Raw genomic sequence first — 13,633 nt, 5'->3', positions numbered from 1 at the left:
CCATCATCCTGAACTGTGTCTGTTTATGTCTCAGTTTCCCTCCTCCCTGCCCCCCCTATGTTCCAGAAGCTTCTGGGATGCCGTCCAGCACCAACACAGTATCAACCACACAACATGAGCTGGAAAGATGATGAATGCATGGATGGATGAGTGGCTGCAGAGGTTTGGGTCCTGAACACATGCAGAGTAACAGTGTCAGTTTAGAAGTATTGGAAAAGCATTGGAAATGCAACTTCAGACCTCAGGCAAGCATATGATAATGGCAAGGATGGGTAACGTACAAGGGAAGCCTCATATTTAGCAGAAGATGGTGGACGATGAATACGATCTCATAGACAGCACTAAACTTAAGGAAATGATGGGAATAGAAAGATAGTGTGTTCAGAGGCACAGATGTTATAGGGCCAGCATGGAAGATATAGATATTTTCAAACCGGATGATAGGAAAAATGGAAGGCATTTGAGTGAAGATAGTGAGAGGAAAAACAAACATGGTAGTATAGATGGGAATAGTTCGGGGGTGTCCACTCAGGCCCAGAATGCTCTTTTAAGTAGAGCTTTTATGTAACAGAGGCAAAGTAGAAACTGGGAACTTTGAATCTGTGGGCATTTAACTAACTTGCTTACAAAACAGAAAGTCTGGTAAATTCTTTACCCTCTATGCTGATTTCTGAGAGGGTAGAAAAACTGCAAAGGAACATCAACCTCAATGTGGATTTCACCAATGAGGAAGAGTTTCTGAGATGAGAGAATGAATGACACTTCCAGTAAACTAGAATGAGCATCCCTGGAGTAAACTCTGGTGAGTCCAGGTGAAGATTTTAGGAAAGCAGTTTTCAGAAATATGACAGCTCTATTGTCTGACTTACAGTGAAAATGTGGCTCCAGAGGGAAATAAAATTTCAATTCCATAAAAGATCTCAGTGAAGAAAAACAGTCTGTATACAAATTCTAGGGTCTCCAGGCCTACTATCTCCCAGCCCTTCGCCCAGGGGCAGAAGGTGGCTTGGTGCGGGCAGAAGTCCCCTCTTCTAGCCCCCGGCACAGGGCTGCTGGTGAGCAGGCCCAACAAAGTGGTCGCTGCCCTGTTGGCTTGACGTTTCCCACCCCTGACCCAGGGTCACTGGGCAGTCTGAAAAAGTACCTTCTGTCTTTGCAAGCAATACCAACAGGGAGCAAGGAAGAATACCAGTAACATCAGGTAAACAAAGCAGACCAGAATAGAACAGTCAAGGCTCTGAAAATTAAGTTGTTATTGGAACCATAGCCCACAAAAGTGGGCCAGAATTTATGTGATAAACCTAAACAATATGATTTAAAATAGAAAATTTAAACAAGATCTAGAGGGTCCTAACATACTATACAAAATGTCCACAATACAATGGAAAATCACTCATCATACCAAGAACAGAGAAAATTACAACTTGAATGAGAAAAGACAATCAACAGGGTGCCTGTGTGTCTCGGTCAGTTAAGCGGCTGGCTCTTGATTTCAGCTCAGGTCATGATCTCAGTGTCCTGGGATTGAACCCCGCATCAGGCTCCATGCTCAGCAGGGAGTTTGCTTGAGGATTCTCTCTCCCTCTGCCCCTCCCTGCACTCTCTGTCTCTCTCAAATAAATACATAAATATTAAAAAAAAAAAAAAAAAGACAATCAACAGGTGTCAATATAGAGATGACACAAACATTGGAATTATTCAATAAAGATTTTAAAGCAGGCATAACAAAAATGCTTTAATGAGCAATTACAGATACTCTTGAAGCAAAAAAATTTTTTAATCTACGAAAAAATAGAGAATATAGAGAAGAACCAAATGGAAATTGTAGGACTTAAAAGCTCCAATTAAAAAAAATCTCACTAGATGGGCTCAATAGTGCAATAAAAGTGATAAGGGAGAGAATCAATGAACTAAAGGATAGAACAATACAATTACCCTTTCTGAAAAACAGAAAAAAATTGACTAAAAAAAAAAATGAACAGAGACTCAGAGATCTATGTATCAATAACAAAACATAATATTCATATCCTCAAAGTCCCAGAAAGAGTGTGAAGCTGAAAAAAAATCTTTAAAGAAATAATGGTGGCTGAAAACTTTTCAAATTTGGTGAAAGTCACAAACCTACAAATTCAAGAACTTGAGCAAACCCCAAACATGATAAATTCAAGCAATCAATAACAAGACACATCATGAGTTAAAAATCCAAAAAAAAGGCCCTATATACCAAGAAGATTAAAAAACTAAAGAAAAAGAAAATTCTTGAAAGCAGCCAACAGAAAAATAACCCATTACCTATAGACATACCAATTTGAATGACAGAAGATTTCTCATCTGAAATTGGAAGTGACATGACACTTTTCATGTGCTCAAAGAAATGAATTATCAACTGTATCTAGTGAAAATATTCCTTAAGAATGAATGGGAAATTGGGGTGCCTGGGTGGCTCAGTCATTAAGCGTCTGCCTTCGGCTCAGGTCATGATCCCAGGGTCCTGGGATCGAGTCCCACATCGGGCTCCCTGCTCGGCGGGAAGCCTGCTTCTCCCTCTCCCACTCCCCCTGCTTGTGTTCCCTCTCTCGCTGTGTCTCTCTCTCTGTCAAATAAATAAATAAAATCTTTAAAAAAGAGAGAGAATTAATGGGAAATAAAGAGATTCTCAGATGAAGGAAAACTAAGCGAAGTTATTGCTAGTAGGTCTACCTTGAAAAATGGCTAAAGGGGGGCACCTGGCTGGCTCAGCCAATAGACATACAACTCTTGATCTCAAGGTCATGAGTTCAAGCCACAGGTTGGGTGTAGAGATTACTTAAAAATAAAATCTTAAAAAAAAAAAAAAAAGAATGGCTGAAGGAAGTTCTTCAAACAGAAGGGAAAAGATAATAGCGGAAGGCATGGCACTTCCGAAAGGAAAGAACAAGAAAAAAGCATGGGTAAACATGTAGATATGTTTAGACCATCCCTCTCATGATTTTTTAAAATTACATTTTTTAAAAGATTTTATTTATTTATTTATTTGAGCGAGAGTGAGAGAGAGAAAGAGCACGAGCAGAGGGAGGGGCAGAGGGAGAAGCAGACTCCCTGCTAAGCATGGAACCCGACATGGGGCTCCATCCCAGGACCTTGAGATCATGACCTGAGCCAAAGGCAGACACTTAACTGACTGAGCCATCCAGGCACCCCTAAAAATCATATTTAATGGTTGAAACAAAAATAATTAAGTGATACATAGTGCATGTAGAGGAAATGTTTAAGACAATTACATTTCAAAAATGGAAAGGCTCAAAAGACATAAATGGAAATTAGTTTTCAAAACTTGACTCAAAGTGGTAGAATGTGGATGTTGGTAGACTGTGATAAATTATACATGTATATTGTAATGCCCAGAAAAAAAGTAAAAAAACTATTTCAAATGATGAACTAAAAAACAAACAAACAAAAAACTGTAAATAAATCAAAATGGAATTCTAAAACATGTTCAAGTAACCCATAGGAAAGTAAGAAAAGAGAAGCTGGTAATGGGAAACAGAGAGACAAAGAGAAAATCCATAATGATGTGGCAGACTTAAGCCCTAACACATCAATAATTACTTTAATGTAAATGGTTTAAATATACCAATTAGAAGGCAGATAGTGTGGCAAAAGTAGATTAAAAAGCATGCTTCCACTCTATGCAATCTCCAAGAAACCAAAAACAGAGCTTCTATTTGCATGAAGCAAAAACTGATATAACTGAAAGGAGAAATCAATATATCCATAATTATATTGTGGACTTTAACACCCCACTCTCAGAAATCAGCAAAGATACAGAAGAAATGAACAACACCATAAACCAACAAGATCTAATGAACAATTACAGAATACTCCATGAAACAACAGCAGAATACACATTCTTTCCATGTACATTTAGGATATTCACCAAGACAGACCATATCATGGGTCATAAAACAAACCCTAACAAAATGGAAACGAAATGAAGTTGCATAGAGTATGTTTCTTGACAATGGAATCAAAATATAAATCAGTAACAGACAACAGGAAAACGTCCAAACACTTGGAAATTTTTTCAAAAATTAAATAGTGCATGGGCTATAAAGTCTTAAATAAAAATTTCTAAAAATAGAGCTGATTGAAAGTGAGGATAGAACATATCAAATTATTGGATTCAGCTTAAATAGTACTGGGAAGGAAATTTATAGCAGCACTAGAGGCTCACATTACAAATGAGAAATGGTCTCAAGCTGATAAAGTAGGTTCCTAACTTAAGGAACTGGAAGAGAAGAGCAAAATAAACCCTCAGCAACCAGAAAAACAAAACAAAACAAAACAAAAAACAAAATAATAGAGATCAGAGATCAATGAGATTTAAAATAGGAAAACAAAAGAGAAGATTGGTAGAACAAAATGCTGATTCCTTGAATAAAGTCAATAAAATTGATAAAGTTCTGGCAAGACTGATGAAGAGAAAAAGAAAGACAAATCACCAATATCAGGAATGAAACGGGTGCTGTTACTACAGATCCTGCAGCCCTTAGCAAGAAAATAAAAAGATCCTATCACCAACCTCATGCTCACAACTTAGAAGAAATGAGCTGATTTCTCCAAAATTACAAATTGTGGAGCCTCAACCAATATTAAATAAATAATATGAATATCTACATCTATTAAATAAACTTAATTTGTACTTAAAAATCTCCTGAAGAAGAAATATCCAGGCCCAGATAATTTTAATGGAGTCTTCTATCAAACCTTTAGGGGAATTAACACCAGTTTTACACACTCTCTTATAGATAATGGAAGAGTAGAAAACACTTCCTAACTCATTTTAGCAGGTCAGGATGACCTTGAAATGAAAACCAAAGACAGTGCAAAAGAAGAAAACTGAAGATCAGTATCTTTTATGAAATTTGACACAAAAATCCTCGACAAAATATTAGTAAACCATATCAAGCAATGTATAAAAAGAGTTTATATACCATGACTAAATGGAATTTCCAGGTATACAAGTCTGGTTCAATACCCAGAAATCGATCAATATGATCCACCATATCAATGAGCTAAAGAAGAAAAATCAGATAACCATATAACTGATGCAGAAAAAGCACTTGACAAAATCAAATTCATAATAAAACTCTCATAATTAAAATTCATAATTCTAACTCTCATAATAAATAATAAATTCATAATAAAAACTCTCAGCAAACTAGAAATAAAAGAGAATTTCCTTAACTTAACAAAAAGGAGCATCGGGGTGCCTGTGTTGCTGAGTCGGTTGAGCGCCCGACTCTTAATTTCGGCTAGGGTCATGGGCTTGAGCCTCGTGTTGGGCTCCGTGCTCAGCATGGAGTCTGCTTGTCCCTCTCCCTCTGCTCCTCTTCCCACTCACTCCCTCTCTTTCTCTTGAATAAATAAATGAATAAAATCTTTAAAAAAGGGAGCATCTAAGAAATATCTAAAGCTAATATGATACATACTGGTGACAGAGAATCATTTCCTCCGAAGATTGGGAAGGAGGCAAGGAAGCCTGTTCTCACTCTCTCAGTCACATATACTACTGGCAAATAAGTGGAAATCGCAATTAAAACATAATGGCATTTACAGTCACTCCGAAGGAAATGAAATATTTAAATATAAAGGTAATAAAATGTATATAGGATCTGTATGCTGAAAATTGTAAAACACTGATTAAAAAACAAAACCAAAAAACACAAACAGAGACCTAAATCAGTGTGGAGGCACATTGTGTTCACAGATTGTAGGACTAAACATAGTAAGATGTCAGTTCTCTGAAACTGATCTAGAGGTATAACACAGCTCTGACAAAATCCCAGCAAGGTTTTCTGTAGGTATTGATAAGCTTATGCTAAAATTTACATGGAAAGGTACAAGCCACAGAATGGCTAAAATCGCCCTGAAAATGATGAATAAAATGTGAGGAATAACAACTTGATGTTTAGGCTCACATGAGACCCGCAGTGATCAAGACAGTGTGGAATGGGCAGAAGGATAGACATATGGAGTTACAGAACAGGATAAAGGACACAGAAATAGTCCTTACACTAATATAACCAACTGGGGTTTTTTTTTTTTTTTTTACAAGTTACAAAAGTAATTTCATGGAGGAAGCATAGCCTTTTCAGCAAATGGTGTTGGAGCAACTGGACACCCATAGGCAAAAAAATAAATAAATAAACAAACCAATCTTGACTTAAGTGAAATTTAGGTCAAGATTTGTTTGTCTGTTTATATATATAAATATAAATATATATACACATTACATGTATATTACACACATCACACATATATCATATACATATACACATATTATATACATATAGTACATATTACCTACATATATAATACATTATATATACAAATATGTACATATATATTACACATATACATTACATATATATTGTATGTGTATATTACATATATATACATTACATATACAAACCATGGACTTAATTGTAAAATGTAAAATTATAAAACTTTAAAATTGAACATAAGAGAAAAATACTTTTAGAATTAAACATAAGAGAAAAACTGGACCTAAGGCCAGGTGAAGAGTTCTTAGACTTGACACCAAAAGCAAAATCCATGAAAGGGAAAATTGCTAGGTAGGGCCTCCACAGGATTAAATGCTTTTGCTTTGAAAAATACCCTGTTAAGAGGATGAAAAGACCCGTTACAGACTGGGAGAGAATATTTGCAAACCACCTACCCAGCAAAGGACTTGTATTTTGAATTGATAAAGTGCTCTAAAAACTAGTCAGAAAAACAAATGAACCTATTAAAACATTGGCAAAAGACATGAAGGGGCATTTCATATACAAATGGGAAAAAAAAAAGCACATGACAAGATATCCAACATTATTAGCCATTAGGAAAATGCATATCAAAATTACAACAAGATATCACAATCATACACTTACCGGAATAGCTAAAATAAAAATAGTAATAATGCCAATTGCTGGCAAGGATTCAGAAAAGCTGAATCTGTTGTAAATATCACTGGTGGGAATGTAAATGACACAACCACCCTGGAAAAATAGATCAGCTGCTTCTTATAAAACCAAACATATACTTAGAATCCAGCAATTGCACTTTGGGGCATTTATCCTAGAGAAATGAGAACTTAGGCTTATACAAAAACTTTTACATAAATGATCATAGCGGCTTTATTTGAAATAGCCCCAAACTGGCAACAACCCAAATGTCTTTCAATGGGTGCATGGTTAAACAAACTATGGTACATTCATATCATGGAATAATACTCATGGCAAATACTCATTAATAAAAAGAACTACTGATAGATACAACAACTTGGAGGGAATCATGCTATGTGAAAAAAAGCCAATCTTTAAAAAGTTATGTACTTTTTCCATTTAGATAACATTCTTTACATAACAAAATTATAGAAATGGGGGACTGATTGGTGGTTGTTGGGGGACTGTGATTGCTGGTGGGGAGGGAGGGGTGTGTATGGCTATAAAGGCAGCAAGAGAGAGTTGTGTGGTGAAGGAACAGTTTGGTATTTTGATATTGGTGATGGTTACACAAATATATGCATGTGGTAAAATTGTAGAGAACTGTATTCACACACACAAATGAGTGCCTATAAAACTAATGAAATAGAAATAAGCTCTGTAAACTGTAGCAATATCAATTTCTTGGTTGTGACAGAGTACGATAGCTATGCAAGATGTTCTCATTGGGAGAAACTGGGTGGGGGTCACAGAGACTTCCCTTTTTGCCTGTTTCTGTGAATCTCTAATTATTTCATAATAAAATTTAGAAAAAAATAACTCTAGGGTAAAGCTGGACATCTAAAAGGTGCTGAGAAGTAGTGACATGACAAAAAAACAAAGTCAGAGCAAGGACCTGAAGTGACAGTGAGCACGTCAACAAGGATGACCGAGAATAGATTCTAGGGTTAAGGTCTACTAGGAGAATGCTTAAAATTAACTTTCAAGCAAAAAGAAGAGACAGCCAGACCCACAGCTGGGAGCCAGGGCTTAATGTTAAATTACAGCAAACAACAACTTCTCTATCTGTATTTTTGGGGGTTCTCTCTGTCAAGAAGAATGTTCTTCAGACCAAAATCAGTGGGAGGACATATCAAGAAGCGAGATGTGAAGCCTGAAATAGTTGAGGGCTCAGGGGGAGAGGTCCAGACAGATTACATCCCACAGACCTGAAAGAGCTTCCTGATGTGCTAACAGATCTCCTTCCTGAGAAACCAGACACATCAGGAGAGAGACAAGAAGGTCAAGACAGAAAAATGTTCATAATTTTCAAAAAGGTGGACAGGAGTGCATCCCAGGATGCACATCGGGGACAAATGGAGAGTCTCTTGTTCAAGCCCATAATGGCATTTTCTAGAAAGTTCCGTATGTTCCAAGATCTTTGTATGAGAAGACAGGAAGTTGTGAAGGTGTTTAGAAAAATGTTCCTTCCAGAGCGTCTGGGTGGCTCAGTCGGTTAAGTGACTGCCTTTGGCTCAGGTCATGCTCTCAGGGTCCTGGGATGTAGCCCCATATCAGGCTCCCTGCTCAGCAGGGAGTCTGTTTCTTCCTCTTCCTCTGCTCTTCCCCCTCCCCATGCTCTCCCCTTCTCGCTCTCAAGTAAATAAATAGATTCTTTAAAAAAAAAAAAAAGAAAGAAGGGAGGAAGGAAGGAAAGAAAGAAAGAAAGAAAGAAAGAAAGAAAGAAAGAAAGAAAGAAAGAAAGAAAGAAAGAAAGAAAGAAAGAGAAAGAAATATTCCTTCTAACCGAGCTGTTTTGTTTTTTGGTTAGATTTTTAGTTAATGGTATCCATAACCCAAGTCAGAAATCTAGAATTCCCCCTTAAGCTAGCCTCCACCTCACTTGCCTTTTCCCACCATTATAGTCCTACTGACTTGACTTCTAATATCTTTCCGGAACATTCTCTCTCTCCCTTCCTTATAACCACTGCTCTTATTGTCTCTTGCTGCCACGCTTCTCTCTGTCCTCAGAGTTATTCTTTCTAGCTCGTTCCACATCTATGATAGCGAGTAATCTCAACAGCAAACCAATGCCTCTTAGCCCAAAGTCAAACATTCAAAGCTCCCCATTGTCTTCAAGACAAAGTCTAAATTAATTGGTCCCAGTCTCAATCCCCACCGAACTTCCCCCACTCAACATTGGCCCCACCACATGAAACTATTTGTATTTTTCTAAATAGTCCCTATGAATATAGCATAAACCCGTGGTCTTCTATTGCTGCCCCAGCCAGTATCTTATTTCACTAATTCCCTTTATTCTTTAAACTTTAGAAGAGGTCTCACTTCTGACCTCCAGGTCAGACCAGGTTAGATCTGTCCATAGATCTGTCCTGCGCTTGTATAGAGATAGTTTATAGGTGGCCCGACCCTGCCATCCTCCTGCCACCACCGACATGACTAAGGACACCCCGTTTATTCTTGTATGTTTCCTCCGTGCCAAGAGCAGTGCCCAGTAGGTGCTGAATATGTTTGATCAGCTGACTTTGCTTGCACACTTTCAGTAACATAAAAAGTCATATATCCAGAATGCTGCATTCTCCAAAGTTCTGAATAGCCAACAATTAGTAAAGTCATTTGCACGCACGCATTTTGTTATCACACTGTGAATTCCTAAAGGCAGAACACCCAACCCTGCATCTTTGTGCCCCCTTCAATTCCAGCCAGTGACCCTCACAAATACTGGGTGAGAGGGACAGATCAGGCTGGGGGACAGAACTGCAATTGTTCTGAACAGACGACTTCCAGAAAAGACTAGGAGTGGGAATGACTCATCAACTTGGAAGGCAAGTCCTAGAGGATATTCTAGCACGGGAAATCAGAGGTCCCCTGTGGAAAACACTCACTGGCGACTTTAAATTCTAGAAGACTTAAAAAATGCACCACCTGTAGAAGGATGAGGGAGAAAAGAGTTGCCTGAATTTTTAAAACCTGAATTGAATCTAAGACAAACTAATTATGAAGCTATGAACATATCCTAGCCAGCGCGAACTGGAGAAAGCACTCCCTGATCAACACGTCAGTTATAATGGAAGTCACCTTAAAGAGTTTTAAAGGAATTACATTAAATAAATATGTGGCCCTTGGCTTTCATTCTGTGGAACTTTTTCATCCCCCTTGTGTTGCTTTGCCATTTTGTCACACAACCTGGGTGTCAAAATAAGACTAATAAAAAGGAAGGGCATATGATAAGTATTAGAACTCATCGAAGGGTAAATATTTTAATACAATTTATTGGGAAGCTAAAAAAAAACAACAACCCAACTGTATACTAAAGATACAGCATCTATTCCTAACATTACATGAATCCCACATTGAAGCATTCCAGAAATGTATTAGTGAGAGTCTACGGCACAAACCTAAGGCTTCCTATCACCTTGTCTATTCTTATGTTGCCAACAGAAAAAGTACATCACCAGGCAATGTCATTACTGGGAAGCAGTACTTTACCATTGATTTCAAAGGCCTCCATTGCAGGGAACATGGTTTGGTTGACGGCTGCTCTTTCTCCAGTTCTAGCCAAGAACTCTTCCTCCTTATTTTCCATTGTGAAGCTTTATAGATGGCCCAAAGTCCCAGAGCCAGCAGAAATGCTGTCCTCAAGAGGAACCACTTGGGGAAAGATTGTTCTCATTTAACTACTGCAGCTAGCTGTAGACCACACAGCACTTCCCTTTGGCTCTGACTTCTGAATTTGCAAAATGTTTCCTGACATGATCAGAATTGGGCATGTCGCAAAAACAGGCTATTCACACACGGAGCTCCTGTTTGGCACAGCTGCTTGTTAAGGGCAGTGACTTATGCTTTGGGGCATAAGTCACAGGTCCTTGGAACCAGCCCTCGCTCCCGGGTCCCTGAGAGCAGGGAGTTGGGTGACCCCAGGGAGGATGTTTCTCTCCCTGCCCTCTGCCCATCCAAGGGCCGCCATCATCCCAGACCCAGGGCACTGTCCTAGGACCTCTGCGGTTCACACTGAAATCTCCCTCCTCTGACCCACTTTGGCCTTAGGGTTCATCTTTTCTCCTCAAAGTGTGGACCTTGGACAGCTACGGCTTTGGCCTTAAAGGAGTTTCCAGTCTGGTTCGCGGGCTGGATGTGGATACAACTGAATTATAGAAACTTGCTGTCACGTGAGAGGTTGGAAGTGACCTGGAGGCAGCGGGACCAGGGGTGGGAACATCCCCAGAAAGCTTGCTGATCAGCTCTGGGTTCAAGGGAGGACCGGGGGGTCTGCCTGGAGAGCGTGATGGGGCTGGGGGGCCTTGGAGGCAGGAAAGGTGGCAAGTGCAGCCTCCCAGGCAGGGCTTCAGGGCGCAGGAGCCTCAAGACTTTGGGGCTGTTTGGAACCTGAGAGGTGAGGAGGAGAGGTGGCCAGGGAAGAGGCTGGGCCCCGCTCACTCACTTTGTTTGGCCTGTGGCATGGCAGAAAGCAGAAAGGGCAAGAAGCTCAGGAAAAAGAGTGACTGGCGGTGTCCCCAAGGCAGAGGTCCCCCGTGGTGCCCGCAGTTTCAACATTCAGGAGGTCCCTGCCATGGCCTGAGGTACTAGGAGGAGAAGCCAGCACACAAAAAGTTAAAGGAATTGGAGGTGAGGAAATGAAAGTGGCTGGCAGCGCTAGGCAGAAGTGTGGGCATTTGAGGTAATAGAGGCTGGGGGCTTTCCCCGTGGGAGGGGAATCTCCCCGGGACAGGGACCTGCTCTTTTAGGCCACTGTGCCTCCTCTCTCTGCCTGTGCACCTCGGCTCTGGCCAAGGGCCGTCCTCATCCATGACAGCGGGGCGGGGGCTCATTGGAAACGCTGTGGGCTAGTGACCGAGGGCCTCCGGCCTTGGACCGAACATTTAGTGGACATCAAATGTGGTTGCTTTGGTGCTAGATATCGGGCCAGACAGACCTTGGCCACAAACCCAACTCTTTCAGGAACTTGCTGGGTGACCTGGGGTGTCTTACTTCACTTCTCTGGGCCTTGGCACAAAATAATAGCTCCTAGAACCATTACCCGGTATCCAGGATTTGTTAGGTATCAAGCACTGTGCTGGACACTTACATACATTACTCACCACTCGCAACAACCTGTAACTAGCCTCAGATCCTGTGGTTAGAAAGTGATGCCGCCAGAATGTGAATCCAGGACACTCGGTCCCTACAGCCTCGTTTAAACCTAGTTTGATTCAGAGGCTGTAATCCAGAGGTTCACACTGGAGGAGTTTTTTGAAAACACCCTTACCATTTCTCTATCCCCAGCCTGCGATTCTAGTTTTCATAAAAGCCCCAAGGCTGGTTAAAATGTGCAACCTGGCTGAGGACCTCTGCACAGAAGAACGAAGCAGTTACATGTAGTGTAGAGACCCGTGGGGACCCTCAGGACTCCCTTCTGGAAGGATCCATTAGGTTGAACTATATGCAATTACTGATATTCATCTCTTCTTGACATGCAATAAATGGATACTTCATAGGATCCAGGCTAATCCATCCAACCTCCAGAGCTGGGACTAGAATAAGGCAATTAATGCACTAGTTTGGGGTGCAAAGGATTCAGTAATCAAGGTAGGTAACATTTTAACACAATAATTTAAAAATCAAAGTTAATGCCAAAAGCCCATGATGAACAAAATTTAAAAAAGATGAGATCCCACTTGGAATGACCCATCACTTGCTCTCCATCGTCTTGGCCGTGGTCTTTACTCTGTGTTTCAGCATCCCCATTTGCAAAATGGAATACCAGTAGTTGACCTGTTTGTGCATGAGGTAGGTGTGAGGGTCAAACAAAATAATAAAACCATAAGCATGTTTATAAATGAAAGGGCTCTGGGTAGAATGGCATCTTCTATCAAGCCAGTGTGTAATGTGAAACTCCTGCATTGTCAATGTCACCCTTAAAAATCCCTTAAATCTCCCATAAAGTACAAAAGACACAATTTGGGGGAATATTGTACAAGCTCTTCCTAAGTGTCTTCCACTCAGACACTTTTATCTCCAGGAATAAGGATCTAGCTGTTTCTTCTCTCGAGAACCAGATGAAGTGGTCAACTTGCCTTTGGGACCAAGGCAAGAAATGCTGTTCAAGAAATGCAGGGTCTGGCTTTATTTTTCTAGCAAAGTGCATATCATTGGATTAGAGAATTTAAATGTGTGTTCAGAGTGGTTCTGATGTAGTTACATCAAGTTCCGTTGTTCTCCAGAGTGACAACCAATTGGCTCACAGTGCTCTTTTAGACAGAGGGAATGGGGCTGGAGTCCCAGGCAGAGGCGACTCCAAGCCTGATGGTTTTGGCAGAGCTGGGCTTTCTATGAACCAGTGGACCCCAAACTAGTTTAGTCAATGGGTCACCAGGCAGTTCAAGAATTCCTGAGCAACCCCGTTGCAGATGAACACTGGGGCAACCAAGGTAATGCATGATGTAAAACTCACCAGCACAAACCCAAGTGTTCAAAACAAACAAACAGAACCCCATAGCAAGTAGGCAAGCCAATGAAGCTTAATAGCAACTAATCTTCAACAAAGCAGGAAAAAATATCCAATGGAAAAAAGACAGTCTCTTCAATAAATGGTGCTGGGAAAATTGGACAGCTATATACAGAAGAATGAAACTCAACCATTCTCTTACACC

The 13,633-nt window shown here is 40.1% G+C and overlaps 1 protein-coding gene across 1 annotated transcript in view; it reads right to left on the bottom strand.

The window, feature by feature from the left end:
* MARCO (macrophage receptor with collagenous structure) overlaps positions 1-11,587 on the bottom strand; it is a 35,000-nt gene extending 23,413 nt beyond the window's left edge. The window contains exon 1 of the mRNA XM_035008176.1: positions 10,473-11,587. Within this exon, the coding sequence (XP_034864067.1) occupies positions 10,473-10,569 (97 nt within the window). The 5' untranslated portion in view covers positions 10,570-11,587. The remainder of the gene's footprint in view (positions 1-10,472) is intronic.
* Between the last annotated feature and the right edge of the window lie 2,046 nt (positions 11,588-13,633).

Source organism: Mirounga leonina, unplaced genomic scaffold, assembly GCF_011800145.1.
Source record: "Mirounga leonina isolate KUSES-001 unplaced genomic scaffold, KU_Mleo_1.0 Mir_151, whole genome shotgun sequence".
NCBI lineage: Eukaryota > Metazoa > Chordata > Mammalia > Carnivora > Phocidae > Mirounga > Mirounga leonina.
Note: the sequence above shows the minus strand (reverse complement) of the source record. Positions and strands in the feature narration are given on the sequence as shown.